The 25,972-nt window shown below is 38.2% G+C and overlaps 3 protein-coding genes across 5 annotated transcripts; 2 read left to right on the top strand and 1 right to left on the bottom strand.

Moving 5' to 3' along the window:
- LOC18777883 lies at positions 647–7,540 on the top strand. 3 transcript variants are annotated; one of them, XR_002271634.1, is made up of 6 exons: positions 647–1,519; positions 2,918–3,003; positions 3,594–3,693; positions 4,091–5,274; positions 6,895–7,010; positions 7,199–7,281. XR_002271634.1 is itself a non-coding variant. In XM_020563657.1 (5 exons), the coding sequence occupies exons 4-5, from the start codon at positions 4,500–4,502 to the stop codon at positions 7,450–7,452; spliced, it is 1,029 nt and encodes a 342-aa protein (XP_020419246.1). In that variant the 5' UTR covers positions 647–1,519; positions 2,918–3,003; positions 3,594–3,693; positions 4,091–4,499; the 3' UTR covers positions 7,453–7,540. The 3 variants fall into 3 exon arrangements, 1 of the variants encoding a protein (XP_020419246.1); XM_020563657.1 differs by lacking the exon at positions 6,895–7,010 and having other exon boundaries at positions 7,199–7,540; XR_002271633.1 differs by lacking the exon at positions 4,091–5,274 and having other exon boundaries at positions 649–1,519; positions 6,895–7,305.
- On the top strand, positions 8,202–12,158 carry LOC18776095 (probable serine/threonine-protein kinase PBL7). Its single transcript, XM_007211013.2, has 6 exons — positions 8,202–9,125; positions 9,381–9,676; positions 10,289–10,671; positions 11,080–11,212; positions 11,575–11,664; positions 11,771–12,158. The coding sequence occupies exons 1-6, from the start codon at positions 8,813–8,815 to the stop codon at positions 11,930–11,932; spliced, it is 1,377 nt and encodes a 458-aa protein (XP_007211075.1). The 5' UTR covers positions 8,202–8,812; the 3' UTR covers positions 11,933–12,158.
- Positions 12,568–17,588, bottom strand: LOC18775868 (syntaxin-22). Its single transcript, XM_020563658.1, has 7 exons — positions 17,142–17,588; positions 16,417–16,510; positions 15,668–15,807; positions 15,373–15,447; positions 13,801–13,958; positions 13,615–13,715; positions 12,568–12,944 (listed from the first exon to the last, which is right to left on the bottom strand). Exons 1-7 carry the CDS (start codon positions 17,330–17,332, stop codon positions 12,879–12,881), a joined length of 825 nt encoding a protein of 274 aa, XP_020419247.1. The 5' UTR covers positions 17,333–17,588; the 3' UTR covers positions 12,568–12,878.

Raw genomic sequence — 25,972 nt, 5'->3', positions numbered from 1 at the left:
CTTCCAGCCTATCAATTTAATTCCATAATTTCAACTGATGGTGCCATCAGTGAGATTGAAGATGTGAAATTAAATTGATAGGTTGGAAAATAGTACGGAGTTGCTGAAGTTCCAATGCGTATATCCGAGAGCAAAGCATCTAGGTTGGGCTATTTTTTTCAACTAAAATCATGACCAACATATATATACAAAATCAAAAATTATTTATTTATTCACAAAAAGAGCAAACACAAAGGATTAAATTATATACATATATGTGTTTGAATTAAGAGACAATTAATAAACAAACCTGATAGCTGCAGAAAATAACTGCATATTGCCGCTTTATATCAAAAGTTGGGACTACAACGTTAGTCAATGTGTCGTGCAAATGTTTGTCTCCTAGTTTTTCCTTCAACAGTTTATGTAAATACTTCTCATCATATTTGGATCCTCCTAAAAGTTTGAAATAATGTGTGATGTTAATGATGAGAGAGCTATTGTACAAGTAATATCATATGCATACGAAAGGTACACAGTAGAACAATGTGATCTCTCTGTCAACAATCAACTACACCTAGATTGGGGGAAGATTTTAGGGCAGTGTTTGAGATAAAAAAAGGATGATATCTTTAGTAGTATATAAGGGACGATTATTTTCATTTGGGATAGGAAGCATGGTCGCCACAAGGCCACATGTGCTCGTCCCTGCAACTACATGAAAATAATCTGCGAGCCTTACATGCTTAAAATAAAAGGTTTAATCCCTCTTATTCCACCTCCATCAATACTAAGAATAGTGATGAGACTTCTGTTAGTGGGAGAATGAAGGGATGATCATGTTTTCTCCATGGGTGAGAGATTGCAGAAAATGCAACGCACAGGGCTTAATCTAGCAACGAAAACTAAGAAAGAGAGAATGAAGTTTCAAGAATCTCAAAAGAAAAGGTTTGCATGTTGTGGGATTAATATTGAGCTGTGGAGTTTATATAGGGGTCTTTTCCCTCTCCGATCAGGAAATTTTAATTCCCATTTTTAATCAAGGTTGTATTTACTTTCCTTTTTGGATAGTCCTCCTATTGTAATTAGGACTTTTTTCCTGATCACATAAATCTTCCTACACAGACACAAGTTTCTATTTTAAAATATTACCGCATTCTTTCTCGCACCGTTCTCATTATTCTCTGGTTCTCCTTCTCCAGAATTACTGACTTACTGTTTCACTCTTCATACCATTCTCACCGTTAAGAGCCGAACTTTCTTTATACCTTTCACTCCTCGTACAATTCCCACCATCAAGAACCAAATTTTGATCGCACCCTCCAAGCCAACTGACCTTCCCCAGCTCTTCCCCAATAGAACAACTCAAATTTCTGAGATTTCACTCTCCTCATTCTACACACAACCAGACCCACAACCAATTGGCACAGACCCATCAACATTCTGTTCAGACCTCTCACTCTCTCAGTCTCTTTCCTCTCCAACCATCGCCTGCCACGGTAGACGATACCCACCTCCGCCACCACAGATCAGCCCAAAGGTAACTTTTTTGTTGTTTCTTTTTTTTTTTTTTTTTTTTGGTTTAATAACACTCACGTGCTTTTGTTTAGTTTTTCTGGTGCAACTTTTTATTTTGATCCGTAATATTTGGCAATGCAATTGTGGTTAATTGTGTGATTCTCTTAGGGCTGAATACATTATAAATTTGATTTTGTTTTGATGTTCTGGAAGATTCATTTGCCTAACTTGAATTGCGCTTAAAGTTGAACTGCTTGATAAGTGTGGTGCCTGTGTATTGGAGGTCACTTCTAGTCTGCCCACTATGTAGTCGATAGTGGGTTCATCAGTTTAAATCTTACTCCAGCTTTCCACCTGTGTAGGAGGTAGATTGATTCCAACACATTATCCCTTTTTTGTAGGTCAAAATGAGTAACTTGTGTGGCAAGAGGCAAGTTAGAATTTTTTTGCCTGTGTAAATATACATGTGCAGAGGCCAATATACCATTGCTGGTGGCAAATATACCTGTGCAGGAGGAAAATCTGAATCGTTTGCCTGCAGATTTTCGACCTCTGCAGAAGGCAGATTGAGTCACCAGAATATTACTTTTTTATTTTATTTATTTTATAGGGTTAATGTTTTCCTTTCCTCCAAGATTATGCTCTAATGAGCTCAGTCTTTGTCCCTCTGTTAAAACTTAAAACTTATTTGTGCCTATATTTTCCCTCAATTTTTTGATGCACTATACATTTCTTGTTCCAGTACTGTGGATGTGTATATCTTCTTTCTTTTTTGTGTATGCAGTTGTTCCATTCCTATATGATATACTATGGTGTTGTGCCCATCGATATACTTTGCTTTGTTTGTGCCTTGACAATGGTACTGTGCCTCTTGAATAGTGTTGTGCCTATATATATATAATATGTGTGTTTGTTTATCTTCTTTGCCTGTATTAAGGTGTTAAATGTATTCATTACTGTTTCTTTACATGTGTTTGATATTGTGTATATGTTCGTGCAGGCTAGTAATAGCACAGAAGCTCCATCTTTTTGAAATTTAAATGGCAACTCAAAACATAAAAACAAATGGTCCGGAAAAGTAAATGTCTAGTTGGACAATGGTCAATGGGATAATTTCAGAACAAAAGAAAAATGTGGACTACAATAGATAACCAGTCCATAAAATAGATTGCAATTTAATTATCGCTGAAGTTAATTCGTCTAATTAGTTTCTGCAGTGACATTTTTGTTGGTGTTTGACTGGTATGAGTTTTAGTTTATCATTGATTTTTCTGCTCATTCTTTGTCTTGTTGTCTTCAAGTATATTTGCATATCTTGTACTTAGCAATTTTTTTTCCTTATTTTCCTAATTCCTAGTTCTCACTTGTGTGTATTCTAATTTTTTATTTTTATTTAACTTGTCTCTTGTGAATGCTATAGGGTTAATAAGACAGCCTTTGTTGAAACTACTTGTGGAAAAATTGATGATTGAAGATGGGAGATACTGAGGGTATTGTAAAGTCAAGGTAATTTTTAATTTTTAAGTCCTATTTATTTCTGCATGAATTTGTTCTTCACTTTCAATTGTAACATAACCAATTGTAAGGGGGGAAACATGAATGTTTAAAGAATGCATTATCCAGTTTACTATTTATATTCGAATTGAAGGTTCTCCGGCTTGACAAAAGCATAGGAACTGTAGTGGTGATTTTTAATTCTTGTAGTGAAAGAGAAAGAAAGTAGTTTTTCTGCACTCCAATGAATATCAGAGCTCATCCAGAAAAAAGGTAATCATTCTTGAAAGATTATTAAAACTTAGGGGGATTAGTTGTATTCTTTACTTAGACTCATTAAGCCTGGCCAGAGTCTCCTAGATTGGAATCTGGCTGGTCGCATGAGGGAAATGCAGTTGATGTAGCAGCCCAATGGAGTAGTAATGAACAGTGTTAAGTGAAATGTCTATATCTACTATTCATTCTTCTTATAATACACACACACACACACACACACACACACACACAAATACATACATACACTTTTTTTTTAAAGGGTTTGAAATTGATTTGTACTTATTTGTATTTTCTTTCCCTTCCCCCCACCATTTTTTATAATGCAGCCTGAAGGAGGATATGGGTCCCTTTCTTTAGACTACTTCACTTTTTCATCCAGCATTGCAGACCATCTGCGAGCAGCATCTCTTGTGATCAGTCATGCAGGTATAATTAAATAGTGTGATGCAGGACGCGTAGGACCTAAATTTGTTAGTTTCCTAGATTCTCTAGTTTTCTAAATTCTAGTAGGATTTTAACTTTTCCAGATTTCTAGTTTTAGTTTCCTTTTTTATTTGGGTTAGGATTTCTGTTTAAGCAAGGGATTTTTATCCTATTATGTCTAGCTTTTAGTTTGCTATAAATACCCTCATGTAGTTCTTTAAAATGCAGATTTGAATGTTGAGTAAACCTTTTCCTAGAACTCTCTGATCCCTTCGATTTTTTCTTCTCCTCAATCTCCGATATTCTTCTTTGTTCTACTGCTTCTGCCCTTTATCTCGTCTTATCGATCTATATTTCTTCTCCTCGGTCTCTTATATTCTTCCCTATTCTATTGTTTAAGGGCTTAATCTAACACCTACGGGCTGTAATACATCAATTGGTATCCAAAGCCAGGCCTCGATTTCGCTTGTGTCTACTCTTTGACATGGCACCCCAAACCATGGCCAGCCTCGCGGAACAACGTCATGAGTTCCAAGACAAAGTTTCTGACGATATCACCTGCATTGAAACCCAACTCTCCAAGCTCAGCGCTGAACAAAAAGAAGAGTTGGTACAGGTTCAAAAACATCTTGCGACGACAGACCTTGCCATCAACAAACTCCAAGACTCTGTTCAGATGCTTATCAATCACTTTCGGGCTGTAGCCTTCTTCTACCTCAGCAGCACTCTCGAGTTCGTCTACGCCGCCAAAAAGTGGCATTCTGCCCAATCCACCGGTGGATCAAAAACTCAAGGCCGTGCCATACGGCATGCAGCATACCTCAACCGGTCTCTCGCTCGGCACGCCCAAGGCTCAATTGGAGCCCCTCTTTTCTTTTGGGTTTATGTCGCCGCCCCATTGTAGCCAGCACACAGCGGGCCCTCCTCCAGCGACTACTCAGGCTCCTAACATGCCACCCGTTCCACATGATCAGTACACTCATCTCCCTCGCCATTTTGACAACAATGTCATCCGTCACATCAGGCCTACCGCTTCTACTTTTGATGGTCGTGGAGATCCTACGATGTTTCTTGATTGGGTTCAAGCCATGGAAGATTATTTCGACTGGTTCAACTTGACGGATGCTCATAAACTTCGCATTGGTAAGATGACGCTACGGGGAGCCACTAGATTATATTGGAATTCCGTGGAGGAGCAACTCTATCAATTTGCAAGGCCGCCTGTGACTCTATGGAACGAGATGAAATTCAAGCTTCGCGAAAAATATGTTCCCACCTTTTATCTAGAGCAATTGTTTGATCAATTATGGACCATTTCCCAAGGAAATTTGACCGTTACTGAATTCCATGCTCGTTTTATTAAACAGAAAAAACGTGCAGGGATTCGTGAAGAACCAGGAATCACTGTGTCTCGCTTTATCCATGGTCTTCATGACGATATTAAACATGAAGTCTGTCGGTTTGATCCTCATTGTTTGGAAGATGCATATTGCCACGCATTGGAAGCTGAAGCATATTTGCAGCCTCAACATTTGGGGTATTCTGGCCAGCCTGCAACCGCCGACCAAACTCTTCCCACTACAGGTATGCATACGGGGTTTTCAAGACCATCTAACCCTACTGCACCACCACCTAACAAAGGTCCGGTTGTTTCTACTAATGCTCGCATTGAATGTTTCCATTGTCATGCCAAAGGACATATTGCCTCTCGTTGTCCGCAAGGAACTTTAACTATCAACACTCCCGATAGTGAGCTTTGTGAGATTGTGGAGCCTCTCGAAGGTGTCCATGATCCAAACATCGATGATTGCTGACCCTCGTCCCTTATTATTCATACTTTCAGTCGGCGTCATCGTTATTAATTTGTATTTTGTGGTTGTTTACTTGTCGGAATTGAGTTCTTTTTGCCGGGGGAGAATGATGTAGGACGCGTTGGACCTCAATTTATTAGTTTCCTAATGTATTTGTTAGTTTCCTAGATCCTCTAGTTTTCTAAATTCTAGTAGGATTTCAACTTTTCTAGATTTCCAAATTTCTAGTTTTAAGTGTCCTTTTTTATTGGTTAGGATTTCTGTTTAAGCAAGGGATTTTTATCCTATTATGTCTAGCTTTTAGTTTGCTATAAATACCCCCATGTAGTTCTTTAAAATGCAGATTTGAATGTTGAGTAAACCTTTTCCTAGAACTCTCTGATCCCTTCAATCTATATTTCTTCTCCTCAATCTCTGATATTCTTCTTTGTTCTACTGTTTCTGCCCTTTATCTCGTCTTATCGATCTATATTTCTTCTCCTCGGTCTCTTATATTCTTCTCTGTTCTATTGTTTAAGTGCTTAATCTAACACCTACAGGCTGTACTACTACATCATAGTGTCTTCTTATGTTTTGACATTTGATTACCATTTAGGTATACTTGAATTACTGTTACTGTTTTGTCTTATACAACTGCCATTCTTCCATGTGCACATACAATTAAAACATAATTGGCTGAGTTCAATTTTTAGAATCAAACGGTTCAGATACATGACTAGTATTACCAGTCATCTGTACAATTACATTTTAGAAACCATTCTAATATAAGGGTACATGATGTGTTGTTATGAGGAAGGCCGACAATACCACAATTTAATTACAAATTTAATTACATTTTATGTATTTTTGTTGTTCGACATAACTCTTAGAGCATTTTTGTGCATGAGGGCTGTTCAGTTATGTAGACGTCCTTGTATGGAATGAAAATGGAGCATAACTCTTCTTTTTTCTTAGAGCATGTTGGTGCATGAGAGAGTGTCATTCTCTACATTACTGATGTATATATCAATGTGTGTATACATAGAGTTCTTTTGGAGCCCACTTCACATTATAGTTCCATCATCCAAACGTCTATGTTTCAAGTTTTCATTCAAAGATGAGCTTGAAAAAAATCATGCAAATCATAAACCATTAAGCCGTGTAGTTCATGAAACAAATAGAAGAAAAAGTTTTTTTAAAAGAAAAATTAAATGACTGCGTTCTGATCAAATGGTCATGAATTTTCTGATTTTGGTTTTTTTTTTTTTCCTGAGATAATCTATGAATTAAGACTTGAAAATTAGATGGTCGGATCATTGACATACAATGCAAGGTGGGTCCTACAAGAGTGTCCCTCATATAAGTTTATTTGAGCGATCTCTCAATTGAAGCTCCATCTATACATATTTTGCAGGGATAATTGTTAGAATTGTAAATATTGCAAGGAAGCAATTGTGAAAGGCTATTCCTTATGAGAACTTATTAGCTACAATGCATTACTTCCATCTATCCTTTACTTCTGCAGGAAAGGTGTATCGTTTCCCTTGAGTCTTTTAAACTCATCAATTTTAATGAATTTTCTTTAGGGAAGTTTTGTAAAAATAGAAGTACAAAGGAAGAGAAAAGTTTGCTGATTATGAGTAATTTCTTTGTACATATGTTGATGCTTGATATTTGATTGGCATAAATGTTTTCATGAATGTTTTGCTGTGGTGCAGGGTCACGGAGCATGTTTGAGACATTGCGGCTTGGTAAGCCCTTAATTGTGGTGGTGAATGAAGATCTGATGGACAACCATCAAAGTGAGTTGGCAGAAGAACTAGCAGAGAGGAAGCATTTATACTATGCTCGCCCACAGACACTTTGTCGAACTATAGCAAATATGAATTTGGATTACCTCATTCCATATCCAGGTGATGCCACACCAGTTGCCAAGCTTATCAATAGGTTTCTTGGTTTTTCAGATGATTGATGGAAGTGTAAAAAATTATTACTTGAATCGATTGTATCAATGCTAGCTCTACTCTTTTGCATGCAATATAGATGCATGATTTAACCTAGGGGACAAGCATATGCATATCTATTAAGAGCATGTTCACTTATCAGAAATGGGAGATTGGCCTGGTTGCAGAGGGTTGAAGCAAATGAATTAGTTTGTCTAGGATCTCAAATCCCACTGATACCAGATTAGGAAGACATGATTTCCTTTGGGTAATTGGAAGAGTATTTAACATAAATGAGTTGGGATGCATCATGTTTGGCCCTACCAAACTTTATTGCATACCCATGTCATGTTGCAGCTGATTTCTCCCTCTTACACCAGGGACAAGTTCCAACCCATGGAGATAGTGATGCTCTACTGTTTAGGGGGTCAAGCCTAATTCAATGTCACTCTCAATTGTAAGAAGGGTAGAAAAGGTTCCATGTATGAAAAAAAAAGAAAAAAAAAAGTTTCCATGCAAGGGACTTGTTGCTCAAGTGGTTAAAAGTATCTCCCCGTTCATCTGAGAGTTCTAGGTTTCATCATCCCCTTCCCCCAATATGAAAAAGAGAAGGTTCACTATATGTTCTTAATTTCTTTTATGATATGATTAATGAAGGATTATGTCACTTATTACTAATTGTTATTTTTATTGACTGGGACAATGAGTGACACTGGGACGGTGGATTGGCATGCAAATATTTAGGCGTTACTATCTTTCTCCTTATTCTCTGGTTTGAAGCTGCTGTTTTATTGTTTCTTACGCTGGTGGCAATTACAGTTGGCACATTTGCCATGTCCACTTCAACTGGTGAATAAAATCATTATCCACACATTGTCTTCAAGTCATTTGAGGATAGAGGTAATCAGAAAGTTTCGAAATCTGTAGATTGCTTATGAAAAATGCTACTACTCGCCCACGCGCTGGTGGACCGTTGATGATCGGTGGACCATTGATGATAGTGAGTCTTACAATGCATCAACGACTTACAATCATCACGCATGAGCAATTGTCTGTAACACAAATCTTTGTTTATAATTGGGAAATAATTATTTGAACGGAGAATGGATGTGATATCGTGCAAAAGCTTCCAAGACTTTCCGATATAAAAAGACAACAATTCTCTAGAAAATACAAAAGAAGAGACGACTCATGTGAAGAATCATGTGAAGAAAAGGCCAAGTTTAGAGAAAGAAGGAGAGATGAAATCCAAGCTAGAAGGGAAATTCAACTCCCTATACAAATTTACACCTCACCATTGTCAAACTCATCTCTCTCTCTCTCTCTCTCTCTCTCTCTCTCTCTCTCTCATTTCTTCTGTTTTGCATTGCTCTTTCGGTCTTTGTGCTCATGGAAGTTAACACCACTGCTGAAAAACACCACACTCATCATAAATACCACCATCTTTCACATTCTCAACCCTATAACCACCACCACCACCACCATAACCATGGAAGTTTTCCTTCAAAATATACTCTCATTATCATTTCCATCAGCTCAGTTATGCTCCTTGTTATAATCTTGATCATTTTAATCCTTCGACGGCTCAAGTCCACCAAAAGTTACAATGGCAAAACTTACAGAGAGAATAGCATCATCAGCAGCAACACAAGCAGCAGGTTCATTGCTCAAACCTCAATGCCCACCTTCAATTCCAGCCCAGGTAATACACAGAAAAATGAATGGTTCTTCTGCTCATAATGCTTTGATTATTTATTTATTACAAGTGATAGTCTAAAAAGAGGGGGAGGGGAAGTTTCTCGCACACACTACTAAGATGCCTTGGAGGTTCGAATGCATTTTTTTTAATTAAAAGAAAAAAATATGGTTTTTAACAAGCCCATTATGGAATTTGGTTGGACATGAGTTTTTTCTGTTCCTCCAGAAATTCTGATATTGGCATGTGAAAATGTGGCAGATGTGAAGGGTGGGTGCCTAACCCTCCAAGGAGGGGATTCTGGAAGGTCAGTGCTTAAGACACCAGCAGAAATACTCACAGCACCAAGCAGATACAGAAGAGGAGGAGGAGGAGCAGTCCAAGTGTTTTCATACAAGGAACTTGAGGTGGCCACTGAGAAGTTTAGTGAAGCAAATGTGATAGGGCAGGGAGTGTTTGGGGTTGTGTATAGGGGGATCCTCAGAGATGGGACTGTGGCTGCAATTAAGATGCTGCATAGAGAAGGAAGGCAAGGAGAGCGTGCTTTCAGGCTTGAGGTGAGTGACTTCATTTATTATTATTATTATTAGCTTTTGTTCCTACTTGCTTTCTATCCAATATCCATCCCTCCTTTTTCTCTTTAATTAATTTTGTTGCTGTATTGTCTCTTCTGTTTCAAGTACATTGGCTTTAAAATGAATGCCCTTTTTGTCATTTTTAGGTGTAAGCATTTGTACTGTCCACACAAACCATTTGAGCAAAATTAACTAGGGCATTGCTAGATTTTTTGCTTGCAATATAATTCTCTCTCTCTCCCACACACACACACACATAAAGGGACGTGATATGTGAAAAAAACAATCCGTGTATCACACGATGTGTAAAAAAGACACAAATGGTGTATGAGACGGAGATAGGAGAGTTTTAATACTCCTTTCAAAGATGCTATGACCTTAGTATTTTACCTAACCACACTAAAAGAATGAAAATCTTGAGGACCTCTTTCTCCAACACACATTACGCTTGCATTCAAATGTTTTGACAAAAGGATTATTTTTCTATTTTAAAGAAGAATGCGTGTTTGTAGTATATTTTATTAAAATTTCACATGGGTGTGTGAGACAAAATATGAAATTAAACAAATGCCTTCTTTTCTTCCCCTATTGTAGGTGGATCTACTAAGCCGATTGCATTCTCCATACTTGGTGGAGCTACTTGGCTATTGTGCTGACCAACATCATAGGCTCCTAATATTTGAACACATGCCCAATGGCACCCTACAACACCATCTCCATTCCACAAACAACCATAAGCCGTTGGATTGGGGGACCCGATTGAGGATAGCCCTTGATTGTGCCAAGGCCCTTGAGTTCCTCCATGAGCATGCCATCCCACCTGTCATACACCGTGACTTCAAGTGCACCAGCATTCTACTTGATCAAAACTTTCGTGCCAAGGTGTCGGATTTCGGATTGGCCAAGACGGGTTCTGAGAAGATCAACGGTCAGATTTCGACACGGGTTCTGGGGACCACAGGATATTTGGCACCAGAGTGAGTGCTACTACATCATCTGTAATGGAACTCCTTCTCTCAAGAATGATCATTACGATACCAACAAATTTAGAGGCATGCAATAGAAGCATACACATGGGCTTATATGCTAGGATCACTATTATGCTAGCTGTCATTTTTTATCTCCTTCATGGGTAAAGCAAAAGAACTACTAAAAACCTAAACACCATTTTGGACCAAAGGCTGATTGTGACATTTTCTTGCTTTGATGCCTTTTTGCATGGTCCGTATACAAACTGCATATAAAACAAGTCTATTCATCAAAATTACAAACGCACCCTTTGATTTCAATTTAAATAGGGAATTACAAGAAGATTCTTGTGTATATAAATAATACTTTTCTCTTCACTGTGATTTTTGAGTTTTGGACTTTTTGGTGATACATAGGTATGCCTCCACAGGACAGCTTACCACAAAATCAGATGTGTACAGCTATGGTGCTGTTCTTTTAGAGCTGTTAACCGGGCGTGTGCCAGTTGATACCAAGAGGCCTCCTGGAGAGCATGTCCTTATCTCATGGGTTAGTCAATCATCATGGCATACAATGCTACTAAAAGTGAACCCTGCAAATTTCTACTTAATAGTATATAATATTGAATTTCGAGTCTCTGCATTTACAAATGGTGTATTTACATGCATTCCGTTTAACCTAAAATATTACAACAACCTAATGGTTAGACTTGTTGCGACATTAACTAGTCTAATCTTAATAGTTACACTTTCACTAAAATTAGACTAGGTGATGTGCAACACGTCTAACCGTTAGATTGCTATGCAGAGACTCAATGTTAAGTTTATGCAGGTATGTATGCCTACAATTTATGCATGCATGTATCTAAGGTGTAAACTAAAGAAGTTGCTAATTTTTGTTCTATGACTCAGGCTCTTCCAAGGTTAACTACCAGAGAAAAAATATTGGAAATGGTTGACCCATCTCTAAGAGGGCAATACTCAAACAGGGATCTAATTCAGGTCAGCTCAGCTAGCTAGCTTCCTATAATCAAACCTTCAACTGTAAATTATTGGTGCTAAAATTTCAACCAACTCAGATTTTTCTTGCCACTACATTGTTTCACAGATAGCTGCTATTGCAGCAATGTGCGTGCAGCCAGAAGCTGAATACCGGCCTCTAATGGCAGATGTTGTACCGTCTCTAATTCCTCTGGTTAAGAACTCTTGTTATGTTGGTTCCTCTAGCACCTCTAGATTTCAGAATCAAATAGCAAGTCCGAGGTATTAGCTACGGGCTATACGAAAGTCGGAACACTTGAAGGGAACATTCAGACCAACTAGTTATTCGTCTAGTGGTATATCTTATTTTCAACACTAGATATATTGAAGTACCATGGATGAGTGAGTTACAAGTTTCAGTTCCATCAATAATATTTGATGCAAACGCATACAAAGTACTCTGGATGGATGTGAAGCACATTAAGCAAAATATTAATTAAGCCTCTTTCTTCTTCTGAGTTGAGACCTCAAATTTCCAACAAATCCGCCACCATATTAGTTTGTAGAAAAATGAGTCAAATTCCTAGTATCATGATCTTGCAAAGGAGATTCTGCAAGGAACATTAGAAATTTTTATGAGTAAATATCAATTATAATTTTGAAATCACCTTCAATTTTTAGATTTTTGTAATGCCATTTTCTCCTATATAATTAATTACCAAGTTTGCTTCTTAGCAAGAACCATGCCTGCCGTGGTCGAGACTTGATCATGTTTTGGCCAGATATCCTAACCCCAATCAGTTAATCGAAATGAATACCTTCTAAACTCCAACAATACTGTAAATAACCAAATTAAACTGGAGAAGCGGCAAAGAAAAGGACAATAAAGTGAACTCCAATTCACAATTTTCTAATCGAGTGACAAAATAAAATCTGGCAGATGCACACCAATGAAAACCCAAAGAATTATGAAATTTATCAATATTTATATTATTAGATAAGGAACACCATCACAAGCCCCAAACACCAACTTACAGAATAAGAAGAAAAAAAACACATCCCACATAACCAAAACCAACCAAAACAACCAGATATATTGTTAAGGCTACCCACCACCTATATACCAACTTATAATACAGCGCAAAACTCAAGTTAGGCATTATATCCCAAGAGAAAACCCATTAGAGAAATTATCATACGGGATCCTGAGAGCACATCTTGACTTGTTCCAACGATTAAGCGGCAAGTACTACTATCACAATGAGAAGCACGATTCCAAATATTACCAAGAGCAAGCAAGTCTGCAAAATACGAAGAGATCAATAAGATTGACAATGTTAAAGAGTATTCATATATGCCTTAAATAAATTGAGAGATGGAGATAATACAGATCATTAATATTCCTCTTAAGTGGGATTCAGTGCTTACTTCACGTATTTTAAAATACATAAGTACGCCTACTGAAGTATATCATGGGTCTGAAAACAGGAATGGACCACATATTATGCCAGAATCAACTTAAGTAGTGGCTCAAATCAGATTTAGCAACATAAACAACAAAAGGAGTTCTACTGCTGTAATTTTTAGATGTATTACCATTAGGTGTAGATTATATTCCTAAAAGTTTAGGCCTACTTGGGTTAATTTACAGGTTGCTGAGAACTGGGGTATTCCAAGCTAACCCTGGTCCCCTGGTTCCTTCTTGTTTGCCTCGTTGTGGGGTTTGTTGGTTTGTGTTCTGGGTTTCAGGGTTGTCCCTCACAGTTTGTGTTCTTTGCCTACAGCTTTCGTGCTTAGGCTTTGTTTGTAAATGGCTGTGGCCTCTTTTCTGTATAATTTACTAGTTCATTTATCCCCAAAAAAAAAAAAAGCATAAGCATTTTGTGTTGCCAGACAGGCTCGCAAGAGAACATTTCAGAACACATACATACATATATTTGTAAAATGCCATTAGAAAGTGTTATAAATTACCAGAGATGAATTTGATCTTTGGGTCTTTGAGGCCTTAACAAGTTGGGACTTTGCCTGGCCAGTAGCAGCGTGGGCACCCTCAATATTGGAGCCTATATCATCTGCAAAGTAGATATGATCACATAAGAAAAAATGAGCCAGATAAATAATAGTGCCTTCAAGAGAGTAAAGACAAGGATAAGTTACCAATCATGGTTCCTTGCTCATGAACCAATATAGCAAGATCTTTAAAAATCTCATTCACTTCACCAATTTGCTGCTGGATTTCTTGTATTCCTTGTTCTCTTTCCTCGATGATAGCCTCATTGAAGGAAATCTCATTGTCCAATAGCACGACCTCCTGTCTGCAGCACAACCCATTTAGAGCTAAGGATATATGGCAAATCCAACATTGGTAAGAATTTTAAACTTAAGTAGATAAATGAAAGAACAATCAAAATTTGGGAAACAGCTAGCATAAGATAGATAGAGCTTCAACTCTCGCAATTGGAAATGGAGCCAAAGACGGTTGATGCTTCCAAAAAATTCTGTGCATAAGAGAATCGTTTTCAAGGTGAGAAATAAGCCATTACCATTTCGATGTAGGACAACACAAGGTGTGTGTTGCGTTATGATTGTAGTGAGCTTTAGATGGCACACATCTTAGTAATTTAAATAGGTTTAGAGAAACAGGAGAAAAAAGATTGAAGATTGCTGCAATTTAGAGAAAAACAAAGAAGTGGAGGATGAAATATCAAGGCCCTAGCCTTGCAACAATACTTACTTTTCATTCGATCCAAAATCTGATTTATTTTACAAGAGATCAAGTTATTTACAGGCTTAAAATTAAACACCCAAAACTATACTAAAAGACTCATTAAATAGTAGAAAATTACTAGAATACTAAATAAGTAATGGAGACTCAAAAACTACAAAAGACATCTTCTAGACCCCACCCATAACAGTCTTCCACATCCCTTGACCATGATTTCATATTAATTCTATTTCTAAGCCTGTCTTCTCCACAACCATACTTCTACTGGACCACTTTCCCTCCAAAGGCCCTCTTACTCCACCATAAACCCAAAACTGGACTTGGAGAATAGTTCATTTACATTTCACACTTCATCAACAATGGAGAATTCAATTCATTAAAGACCTTTTAATCAGTAATACATGTAAAAACACTGTTCTGATTTTTTTATGAGATATACACAAATCTACTCTTGTCCGGACATCCGGATTTTTGTCAAGAGATGGCTGTGGTTTTGCATCTACCTTTCTTACTTCTAACTGCTTGTTTTATATAACATACAGCTTCTGCGCACTGATCTTTGTTAAAGCATAGGAGTACAAAAAAGTTATACATTAGAAAAATGTTCAAGATTTGAATTCCTTACACAACTGTCAACGGATTGGTTTAAACAAAAAGCAAAAAGTTATAAAAAGTGCATCAGATTTATACTTCCTATGCCCTGATACAATGTCCTCATGACGGTAGAGTAAGTTAATTTACTAGCAGATCAGATGGAGGAAAAACGACTGAAACAATGCATCTGAGAATTAAAGAAAATCTTTTCTACCAGATAGAAATTTTTGGAGAAATATATATGTACATACATATATAAACCACAAGAGATATACTATTGCTCTTGCAAAACCAACTGCTACAATTCAAGTTACCACTTCCAAATGATCATAGCAGTAGCAAACACGCACACACACATTTCACATTGCTGTATCAGTTAGAAGTCCTCAGCAAAATCAAGTAAAACTCACCTTCTAGATTCCACAAGGAGAGCACGCTGTTCAGGACTCTTATCTGAGCTTATATCTATCTCACTAGCAGTGTAGCTGCATGAAACAGTATTCAATCATACAACTAAAAATTGAGGCTCTGACAACACTAGATGTAATGCAACTAACATTACGAAAAGATCTTCTGGAAGATATCACATAAAATAGACCAACTTGAAGTATTGTCGGTGAACTACTATGGTCAGGTTCACCTACCAGACTCACAAAATAGTGCACATAAATAATAGATTGGATTTACCCTCTGACAAAAAGTTACCTGGACGGAAGAACTGCTTGGGGAACAAAAGGAGCATATGCTGTTTCTCTCTCAGCTGCAAGCCGTTGAGCCTTCTGAAATTCTCTCAGCACTGCTTGAAAATCTTTTGCAAGCTTAGCATCTGTAATCTTCTTGCTCGCCTGCAATTAAGTTGAAGACATTCAAGATCATCACACCCCGCAAAGCAGAATCATGGAATTAAGTTTAACAAGCAAATAATAAAGTTCGAGTTTTTCAAAGGCCAACCCACAATAGAAAGCAAGAATGCACCATTTCAACCAATCAAATGTACCTATTTGGCCAATCAGAAATTCCCTAAAGTGGACCCAAATAAATACTCATAATAGCGCTTCACCCAAATAAATACTCTAACAAAACTTGACATAATCTTTGACTCTGATTTATTTTTATTGTTTCTTTTTATTTTCTGATTCTTGAGCCACAATATATTTCATTTTAGACCAAAAAGGTCTTATTGCTAGATTTGGGACAATGGGGCTTAGACTTAGGCTTCAAAAGAGGATATTTCTTTTCTAACCAAATTGTAGCTATTGTATCATTGAGCACTGGAAGTTCTCAATCAAGGTAATAATGGATACATCTGATGGTAGGTGCAAAGAGAAAGGCATGTATCTCTACTTTTGGTTGTGTGTGTGTGTGAGAGAGAGGAAGGGATGGAAAAAGGAGGGGTAGAGAGAGAGAGAGAGAGAGAGAGAGAGAGAGAGAGAGAGAGAGAGAGAGAAACTTACATTGACTTCAGTATGATGATCTCTTTCACTAACTTGTTTAAGTTTTTCTGAAGTATTCTTCACCAATTGACCAATATGTAGTCTTGTCTTGTGCCTGCAAATCATGAGAAGTGAATATGGGAGCACTAGAAAATGGAATTTATCATGCATGCCGTATCTTGTGGAAATCATTCACAATAATGGAAGTAAGTGAGGAAGGGAAGGGAGGCGGGAGAGAGAGAGAGAACACCAACAGTCATTCCATCTATGCAACAGGAAAATGGGCAGAACAAGCTTAAAATTATTAGAAAATTAGAAATTACAGGTCTCCATAACTTCTAATGCAATCACATAAAGGACGAATAGAATCAAATTTCGTACACATTATCCAGCTGGAGTGAAGAAAAGAAGCATGCTGAATAACCAGAAAAGACACTTCAGAATTCGAATGAACTAATCTGGGCATTGCCCTTAAGCCATTTTTTCTTAAAAAATTTCAAATCTTGAAATGATATTGCATGCACCTCCAAAACGCTAGCCAAACAGATAATCCTAATCCATCAAATTATACAGCACAAAAGGCTAACGCGAAGCGCCTCATCCAAACAATTAAAATTCAGGCAGTCATGATACTAACCATGACAGAAAACCAATTCAGCCTTCACCAAACAAAATTCTCTATAAGTCAACCCTAAATGCAAAACCAAACAATTCACACAAAATTGATAAGAAAGTAAAGAGCTCACAGCTTTTCGCGGAGCTCGGGCGTGTCCTTGGGGGTACCGATGGTGTTGACGAGCCTCTGAAAGGTGGATACGGCGGTGTTGATCTGGAAAATGCCTGAGGCCACGGCTTGGGTCGGGTCCTGCTTGCCATTGACGATGTCACGCCTTGAAAAACCCAAGCCCCTTCCTGCTTCCAGATCCCGAAAGCTCATCTCGCTTCCCTCCCAAACCCTAACCCTTACTTTCCCGAGAAAATCCCGACGAGAATTTCGAAAAAAATGGAAAGAGAAGCTGGTGTTTGGATACGAATTAAGAATTGCGGGAAGAACGGGGAGACAAGCAGGAGGCGATGATTCGGAAGAGAGAGAGAGACGGAGAGGAAGGGAAACGAGAGAGAGAGAGAGAGAGAGAGAGAGAGAGAGAGAGAGAAAGAGGAGGTATGTGTACGTCTCGTATTGTATTATTGATGCGGTGAGGTTGTTTTTTCTGGTGGAAGCTATTTGCGGACGGACGCCGCTGCCGGCACGTTGATGCGGACCCACAAATGGAATTTTCTAAGAAATGAATTTATACCTCAATTTCAATTTTAATTTGTGACATTCAAGAAAAATTTAAAAGACATATCATCTTAATTTTTCAAAATACAGGATTTGTTATTTGAGTTTAACATTTTCCAATTTTCTATATATTTTAAGAGTATTTTAATCTTTTTATTTTTAAAAAAATTTAAAAATGAAAAAATCATTATAACTAAAATTGTATATCTTTTAAACAATTAAAATTGAAAAAAAAAAAAATTATCACCTCCTCGTCCCCAATGTGACACCGATGGCTCCAACCAACCATGCCACCTTGAAATCTATTCCCCCTTCCCTCTTCCCCTTCTGCCTTCTCTCTCTACCATAGAATACCTACCCTCCACAAACAAATTCTCTTATTCCACCCAAACCAAGTCCACTTTCTTCTTCTTCTTTTTTCTTTTTTAAAATTTATACATGCTCAAAGAGAAAGAGAAAGAAGAAGGGGAGGGGGGATAATGTGTGACGTATTTAGGGTTTCTTTTTTCTCTCTTTTTTTTTCTTTGAAAATGGAAAAACTAAAATACCCTTAAAAATGGATGAAAAATTGGATTGTGTTAAAGATAGATGACAAATCATGAATTTTGAAAATTTAAGATGACATTTCTCTTAAAATTTTCTTTAAGGTGACAAATTGAAATTAATGTATAAGTTCATGTGTAATTTCTACAATGTCAAGCTTTCCAAGAATGTAAAGTCAATCTTGTATGCAACCGACGTGGGAAATTTTTTCATCAAAAGGGTACTTTGATGTAGGCCTCATCATTTGGCCAGTGGGCTCATGGGCCGATGGGGGCCTGCCCCATCCATCGAAAAAAAGCCTGGCCTGGTCCATTATGGGCTTAGAGATGGCCTGACCCGTCTTGGGCAGGGCTAGGCTTAGGCTTGGGTGTCTGAAGCCGGCCCAACCTATAAGCCTGGCCCGATTAAGCCCTAGAAAGTCCGGCCCGGCCCACCCACAAAAATCAGGCCCGTTAGGCCCGCATACATATATAATTATGTATAAATAAGAGTTTAGGTTTATGATTATATCACTTAAATCACATATATAATTTGTTTCATTTCATTTACTTTTATTTACTTATTCCTAGTTTATAATTAGATGATTAGCACATTAATTTTTGTCAATTATTAATTCAACAATTATATATATAAGATGAACAACATATCACATCACCAAATATAATCATATCACGAAACATAATCGTACCACCAAATATAATCATGCTTTTCTTGAACACATCACCAAATATTTGCATATTTATTCATACCATCCTTTATAAAAATATTTTTTTGATACTTATTATTTTTTAAAATTATTTCTTAAAACGTATTACGATCTAATTATGTAATAACCTCAAAAATAATACTTTGTTTTATTATTTTTGTGGAAAATCTTATAAGTTGTATGACTTTATTGGGTGTTTTATGAATTTGGTTTGATGTGAAAATATTGGAATTAAGTGAGTTTCATCTCAAATTTGGACTAAAATGCCATTATGATTAAGTTTAAGATTTTTTTTAATGAAGTAGGGCCTGTTTAGGCCCGGCCCGTTGGGTTTAGCCCAGCCCGGCCCGATGGGCTTTCTCAAGCCCGGCTCATGGGTCGGGCTTGAGCTTTGAATTTTCTAAAAAAATTCGACCCGGCTCGGCCCAATATTTTCTCTCTCCTCTTTAAAGCCCGGCCCGACCCAAGCCCATTAAATTTAGGCCGGGCTAGTCCGGTACGGCCCATTGACGAGCCCTACTTTGATGGTGGGCATCCAAATGGGAAAGCGGAAAACTGAGTTGAACTAAATCGGATAAAACGGAAATCAAACAAAAATAAAGAGTGCTGCTATTTCCACCCACTGTCTTATTTTTCCACCCACCATATAAATTTGAAAAAAACACAATCTTATTATTCCACCCACTATCATTCTTAAAATACCCATTATCTTTCCATCCACCGAATAAATAATATTATTAATTAATTAATTAACAATATAAAATACTAAAACCAAAAAAAGGAAGACTCTTTCTCTCTCTTTTATCTGATCCCCTCCCCACCAATCTCCAATCATGAGACGCCACATGGATAAGAAGAATATCCTTTAGGTCAATTAATTAAGTCATTTATTTGACAAGATAATTAACACCAAAAATAGGTATTATCTTTATTTAAAGAGATAATATCACTATTTAAGATATTATCCTTATTTGGAGATACCACCATCAAATTAGAAGATTTGATCCCAATCAAATCCTTAATAGACTCAATCTCTGCAATTTGAGGAAAGAATAAACTCCTTCCTAGATGCCTAGATCCCTATAAATACATGAACACTCAAGGTAACTAAACCTAGCTCCAAAACCCTACAAAAATACCTGAAATCTCTCTCCCTCTCTCTCCCAAGCTGATGGCATCACTATTGTTGTCACCCTCATCGCTCTCCTCTCTACATATTTTCATACATGGCTAAGTTCCACCACACATAGCTCCGGCAGCCTGGTTCTCACCATAAATAAATCTCCGTACGCTTTTTTAGCTATTGTTTTTCCTAGATTCAATCGAACAAACTTAGGCATCAGAGGGCCTTTTACCAACACTCTCGGGTGTGGTCTATTTATTCCTATCTTTTTTACAGGAATCAAGGAAGAGAGAGAAATAAGTTCAAAAGGTGAAGGATCAAGAAGTGAATATTCTCCCGAGAGATTATTTTCACAAACATTTGGTGCTTTCATTGAGAGCACGGGTTATACTCAGTTCGTGCTCTTGAAACAAAGAAATTTATTTCCTTCCCTTTTCGTTTAATTGAAGCCTCCAGAACTACCATGGCCAGAAGCAAATGCACGAGAAGCAAGACTGCCACAATGGCTCAATCCGCAATGGCCCAAAGACACGCATCCCACGATCCCACGATCGAAGTGGAGGCACCACCATTTCAAGACGTCACAGTCGTGAACCCCCAACAAATCGATGTTGTCGCGTCACCACATGGCTCCACGGTCGGAGCAGCGCTACTGCCACAAGGAACGATAGCTGGAACCAAAAATTCGACTCGTGGTCCTCCAACTGAAATCGTCGTGCAGCAGCATGGACTTGCTGCCACCATCGCCGCTATAGCAACCCAGTTCTAAATAAATTGGTAAATATTAATTTATTTAGAGAAAAGACCATTTTGCCCTTAGAATATTTTATTAAGTTTAAAGTTGACTTTTTTATCAGGAAGGAATTTGGGAATTCTGACTATACTGTTGCGTAGAATACAGCAAGATAAGTCCATAGACACATAGTGGGCCAGAATCGGTGTTGTAACGAAAAAGATATGATCAAAATACCCTCATTGGCATAATCGTAAATATTGCGAAAAGGGTTTGATAAAATTTGATTTCTCTCTCTCTCTCTCTCTCCTCCGCACGCTCTCTCTCTCCCCGAAGACAGCTCTCTCTCTCTTTTCGAAACTCTGGTCACCGGCCACGACTGTGAACAGAACTGGTGCCAAAACAAACGACGCAGCCCCGGCATCACGACCCGACCCTTCTCTGACATCAGCTGCCGAAAAATGGGATTTTTAGACCGATTTTGTTCAAAACTTCGCCGGCTCTGATCTCTCTCCTTCGGCCGCCATTTTTGGCGATTAAGGTATGGAATTCCACCTATTTTGCACGCTCTAGTTGATGGTTGGGTAGAATTTCATTGATTTTGAGTGTTGGTAGCTTGATTTTCGAATTGGATTTCGGCCATTTTTGGGATAGCGATTCCGGCCACTTCTGGTCACTTTTTGGGGTAGGTCCAAGAATAAAAGTGACTCCAAATAAGGTGTTAAACTTAGGGTAAGAACCTTGAGCCGTGATTTTGAGATATTCTAGTGATGCGTAATCGCTTTGAACATCCACATACTGCTGGCTCGTGGGCACTGTAGAAAGGGGCATTGTGTCCTGTTGCGATCCCCTTGTTGTCTTGAGCGCGAAGGTGTGCATGAATTTCAATTTGGATATCGTTTGAGTCTCGAACGGATATCGCATATTGTGCGTTATCCAGGTTCGATAGGTTTGAACAATTGGATAGTCTTAAATTTATAATATGTTAATCTAGACATTCTTAGGATCGTGTGGGATTTGATGGATCGTAAAACGGAGTCCCGGATACTCCGCAAATGTCAACCCTAGGGCTAGGTTCACAATAACCGTCTGATCGTACGATCATGAGCAATCTGACCGTCCAATCCGAACCAAACTTGCAGGATGTGTATCCTAAACCTTGTGAAAACCATAGGAACTTTCATATAGTAAAACGGAGGTCGTGGGCCCCGTGGGCCAGTTTGACTAAGTTTGGGTAGTTTGACCATTGGTTGACCGTGAGTCTTCCGAGGGAGTTTTACCTTCCTAGGAAGATTATAATGACCATAGTGACTGGTCTTAAGCGTTGTTTGGTTATGTTGATTATGTGGGATTAGGATATTAATTTATTGTTTTAAATTGGGGGATTATCGGATGCTATATTGTGGTTGAGGTTTGTGCTATTTTGGAAATTTATATATATATTATAAAGATAGAAAGATGTTTGATTTCACTGTAAGTACCATCATGTGATTATGCGGTCTCACGTGGCGTAGGATTTTTTGGCGTTGACACAGACCCCATACGTGACTTTGGATGTTCTGGCATATGGGGAGATTATGTGATTGTTAGGTCCCACGTGGCGTAGGATTTTCCTGCGTGAGGACAGACCTCATATGTGGCGTTGGATGTTCAGGCGTATGGGGAGATATTGTGATGGTTAGGTCGCACGTGGCATAAGATTTTCTAGCATGTTGACCCTATACGTGACTTTGGATGTTCCGGCTTATGGGGAGATTATGTGATTGTTGGATCCCACGTGGCGTAGGATTTTTCGGTGTGAGGACAGACCCCATATGTGGCGTTGGATATTCTGGCGTATGGAGAGATATTGTGATGTTATGTTGCACGTGACGTAGGATTTTTCAGCATGTTGACGGACCCCATACGTGGCTTTGGATGTTCCGGCATATGAGGAGATTATGTGATTGTTAGCTCTCACATGGCGTAGGATTTTTTGGCATTGAGACTGACCCCATACGTGGCTTTAGATGTTTCAGCATATAGGGAGATTATGTGATTGTTAGGTCTCACACATGTCGTGGGATTCTTCCAACGTGTGAGACAAGCCCCATACGTGGAGTTGGATTTTCCGGCGTATGGGGAGATTATGTGAATAACAGGAAAATGAATAAAGGTATTGTATGTGGTTGAAATTGAAATTTAGTGGAAAGAACTATGTGTGTCTTGATCCATCAGTAAGGGTACGTAGGCAGCCTAGGGTAGTGCCTAGGTGCAGCCTAGGGTAGTGCCTAGGTGCAGCCGCGGGTTAAAATTTTAATGAGTATGGTGCAGACCTTGTTGTTGGTCCTGAAATTCAGGTGAGAACGAGATGTGATTGTTTTAGGAGATTAAAACCTCGTATGTTGGAATTGGGAAAGTTAGATGATGTGAGTTGCGTTTGCTATTCATAATTCATAATTGAGTTTATTATTTGACTTGCTTAAGGCAATATTTGGCTTAAGGGCTTTGTTGGTAGTTTGGTTTCGCTTCAGTTTATGTGAGGGCCAAAGGCCGAATTTGTGAATTGCATGAAATTATATTGTGCGTGCTGCCTGTTGGGATATTAAATGTGTTTTATGCAGGTTGAAATTTTTGGGATTGTTCAAATTACAGGGGAGACTCTACCAAAATTTTGGTAGAAAGTCTCGGTCTTTAGTATGTGGGCCCAGAATATGGGTGATGTCGGAATTTTCACATGATTCGTCTTGGATTTTGGGAAATTCAGGACGGGTCCTATCAACCGCTTCGCAACCCCTTGAAACCAGCAACAATCTCCATTAAAGCCTTGCAGCTAGCATCGTCTCACCTTACGGCTCCGTAGCGGGAACCTCCTTGTAGCCACAAGGCTTAGCGGCTGAATCTAGCCACTATCACGACGTCGCCGCCTCACAAGGTGGATCCTCCCACCTCGGCAACCTCGCCACTATCACAAGTTACGGCTTGATCTTGAAACAACATCAATCATTCCCTCATTTGCCGCTACGCTTGATGTATGCTCCAACGCACACCTTTAACGAAACCCTAACCCGTGTGAAAGTGGGCCCCACATAATTCCCTCATCATGGTCCACGAAGTCAAGTAGACCTCAGTCTTAGAGTCAACCAGTTAACCTAAAGAATGAATTACCAAAACGAGTTGGTGAGATAGCTCCTCAACCAAATAGACTTAGTCCAAAACCTTGGGGGCATTTGTGAAAGCAAATATTTCAATCTCCAATCATGAGACGCTACGTGGATAAGAAGAATATCCTCTAGGTCAATTAATTAAGTCATTTATTTGGCAAGATAATTGACACCAAAAATAGGGATATTATCTTTATTTAAATAGATAATATCACTAATTAAGATATTGTTCTTATTTTGAGAGATCACCATCAAATTAGGAGATTTGATTATATCACTAATTAAGATATTATCCTTATTTTGAGATATCACCATCAAATTAGGAGATTTGATCCCAATCAAATCCCTAATAGACTCAATCATTACAATTTGGGGAAAGAATAAACTCCTTCCTAGCCATGCTTATGGTCCGTCCCTGACTAAGCCCAACTATCTTTCTTTTTTTGGTAACACATTCACTCTTATTTAGGCTTGGCACAGTTCGATAATTGTGCCATCGGAGAGTTGTCACCCACCACACCAACCGTAATCGGTGTTGCATTTCCAGTGATTGATGTTGAGTAGACTAGATGAGAGACCGACTACAGTCGGTTTGCTGAGAAATCCGTTTCATTACAAGAAGCATCGATGATGAGTTCTTTGGCCTTGGACTATGTGCTGTAGATGACAACGAGAACAACTTCCTGACAATGATGATGGCTTTGCAATGTGACAGGAAGCATAAAGAAAGGGAGTAAGAAGATAGAGAGCAGAAAGAAAGAAGAAGAAAAATATAGCAACGCTGAGATGAAAAAAGAAAAAGAAAAAGGAGATGTGCTAGGGTTAAAACCCTAACACTTTTATAATAAAAAAAATTATTAGGTTTCTTCAAAATATCATCATTATACCATTAAAACATAAGAATACCAGTTACCACAGTGGTATGCTGACTTTTGAAAGTGTTGGAGGTTAGGGGTTTGAGCCCACTAACTCCAATTTTTCAAAATATTAGCATTTGTGCAAATTGGTTCGGTTCAGTGAACTGGTGGTTTGCAACCAAAGATTAAGCGGTTCGATCTGATTCACTGTCAAAATTCAGAAAATTAAAAGAAAAAATAGGACCAACCCACGTAAACTGGTCTAGTTCTGGCGAGTTGGTCGGGTTTTCGATATAAATGCCCAGCCTTACTCTTATTCATCTTCTACTTCTTGTTTTTTGCAACTTTTTTCTCTCTCTTTTCTTTCTCTTATTCTTCAACTTCTTTCTCACGCATTCCATCTATCTTTCTCATGTACACTCTCTCACTCCTATTTTCTTTCTCTTCTTCTTCTCTCTCTCTCTCTCTCTCTCTCTCTCTCTCTCTCTCTCTCTCTCTCTCTCTCATTTTTTCATTCTCTGTTTTTCTATTTTTCCTCCAACAGCCCCCATTATTATCTAACAAAGGAGATGAAATATGGATGAAAGACAAGATGAGGAATTTCATACCTCCATTTTTATAAGAATTCAATCAATACTATCTGTTTGATCTCAATATGAAATAAAATGTTGTTTTCAGAATCTCATCCATATTTTATTTTATTTTTAATTGAAATGTTAAAAACAAAAACTAACATAACATAAACATACCTTAACGCAAAATAAGTTCACAACAAAAAAAAATTTAGCATGTAATTCAAATGACAACATAAAAAAATATAGAGTTCGGAATATAGAGCCTCCTATTTGGGCAAAATTTCTTTAAAGCCCAAAAAATTCCATCTAAATTCTAAATTGGCACCCCATTTAGAGCCCACCATTGGGCTTGCTATGGATAAATTTATACTTCACCCAAGACAAAAGTCCATCGAAACGCGTATCGGAACCTGTCCTAATGGGCCCCACCAGTCCAATAAAATACCAATCAACACGCTCGCACGTTTCAAAGTTTACGATCTGACAAAAATAAAAATAAAAATAAAAATTTCAACAACGAAAACCTTCCGGTGCCTCACGTGCCAGAGTCCAGGGCACGTGCCCCTCTAAACCCATCCTTGACGCTTGCGCCAGTATAAAAATATCTCAATCCTG

This window comes from Prunus persica, chromosome G5 (genome assembly GCF_000346465.2).
Source record: "Prunus persica cultivar Lovell chromosome G5, Prunus_persica_NCBIv2, whole genome shotgun sequence".
Lineage (NCBI taxonomy): Eukaryota > Viridiplantae > Streptophyta > Magnoliopsida > Rosales > Rosaceae > Prunus > Prunus persica.
This window is presented reverse-complemented; position numbering and strand designations above follow the sequence as displayed.

Excerpts from the sequence above, each read along its gene's own strand:
- LOC18777883 (XM_020563657.1), top strand. The coding sequence starts at position 4,500 with ATGCAGCATACCTCAACCGGTCTCTCGCTCGGCACGCCCAAGGCTCAA. Across the intron at positions 5,275-7,198 it reads CCAAACTCTTCCCACTACAG|GGTCACGGAGCATGTTTGAG; the intron begins GTATGCATACGG and ends GCTGTGGTGCAG.
- LOC18776095 (XM_007211013.2), top strand. The coding sequence starts at position 8,813 with ATGGAAGTTAACACCACTGCTGAAAAACACCACACTCATCATAAATAC. Across the intron at positions 9,677-10,288 it reads AGCGTGCTTTCAGGCTTGAG|GTGGATCTACTAAGCCGATT; the intron begins GTGAGTGACTTC and ends CCCCTATTGTAG. Across the intron at positions 10,672-11,079 it reads ACAGGATATTTGGCACCAGA|GTATGCCTCCACAGGACAGC; the intron begins GTGAGTGCTACT and ends GGTGATACATAG.
- LOC18775868 (XM_020563658.1), bottom strand. The coding sequence starts at position 17,332 with ATGAGCTTTCGGGATCTGGAAGCAGGAAGGGGCTTGGGTTTTTCAAGG. Across the intron at positions 15,448-15,667 it reads CAAGCAGTTCTTCCGTCCAG|CTACACTGCTAGTGAGATAG; the intron begins GTAACTTTTTGT and ends TGTTTCATGCAG. Across the intron at positions 13,716-13,800 it reads TGAGCAAGGAACCATGATTG|ATGATATAGGCTCCAATATT; the intron begins GTAACTTATCCT and ends TCTACTTTGCAG.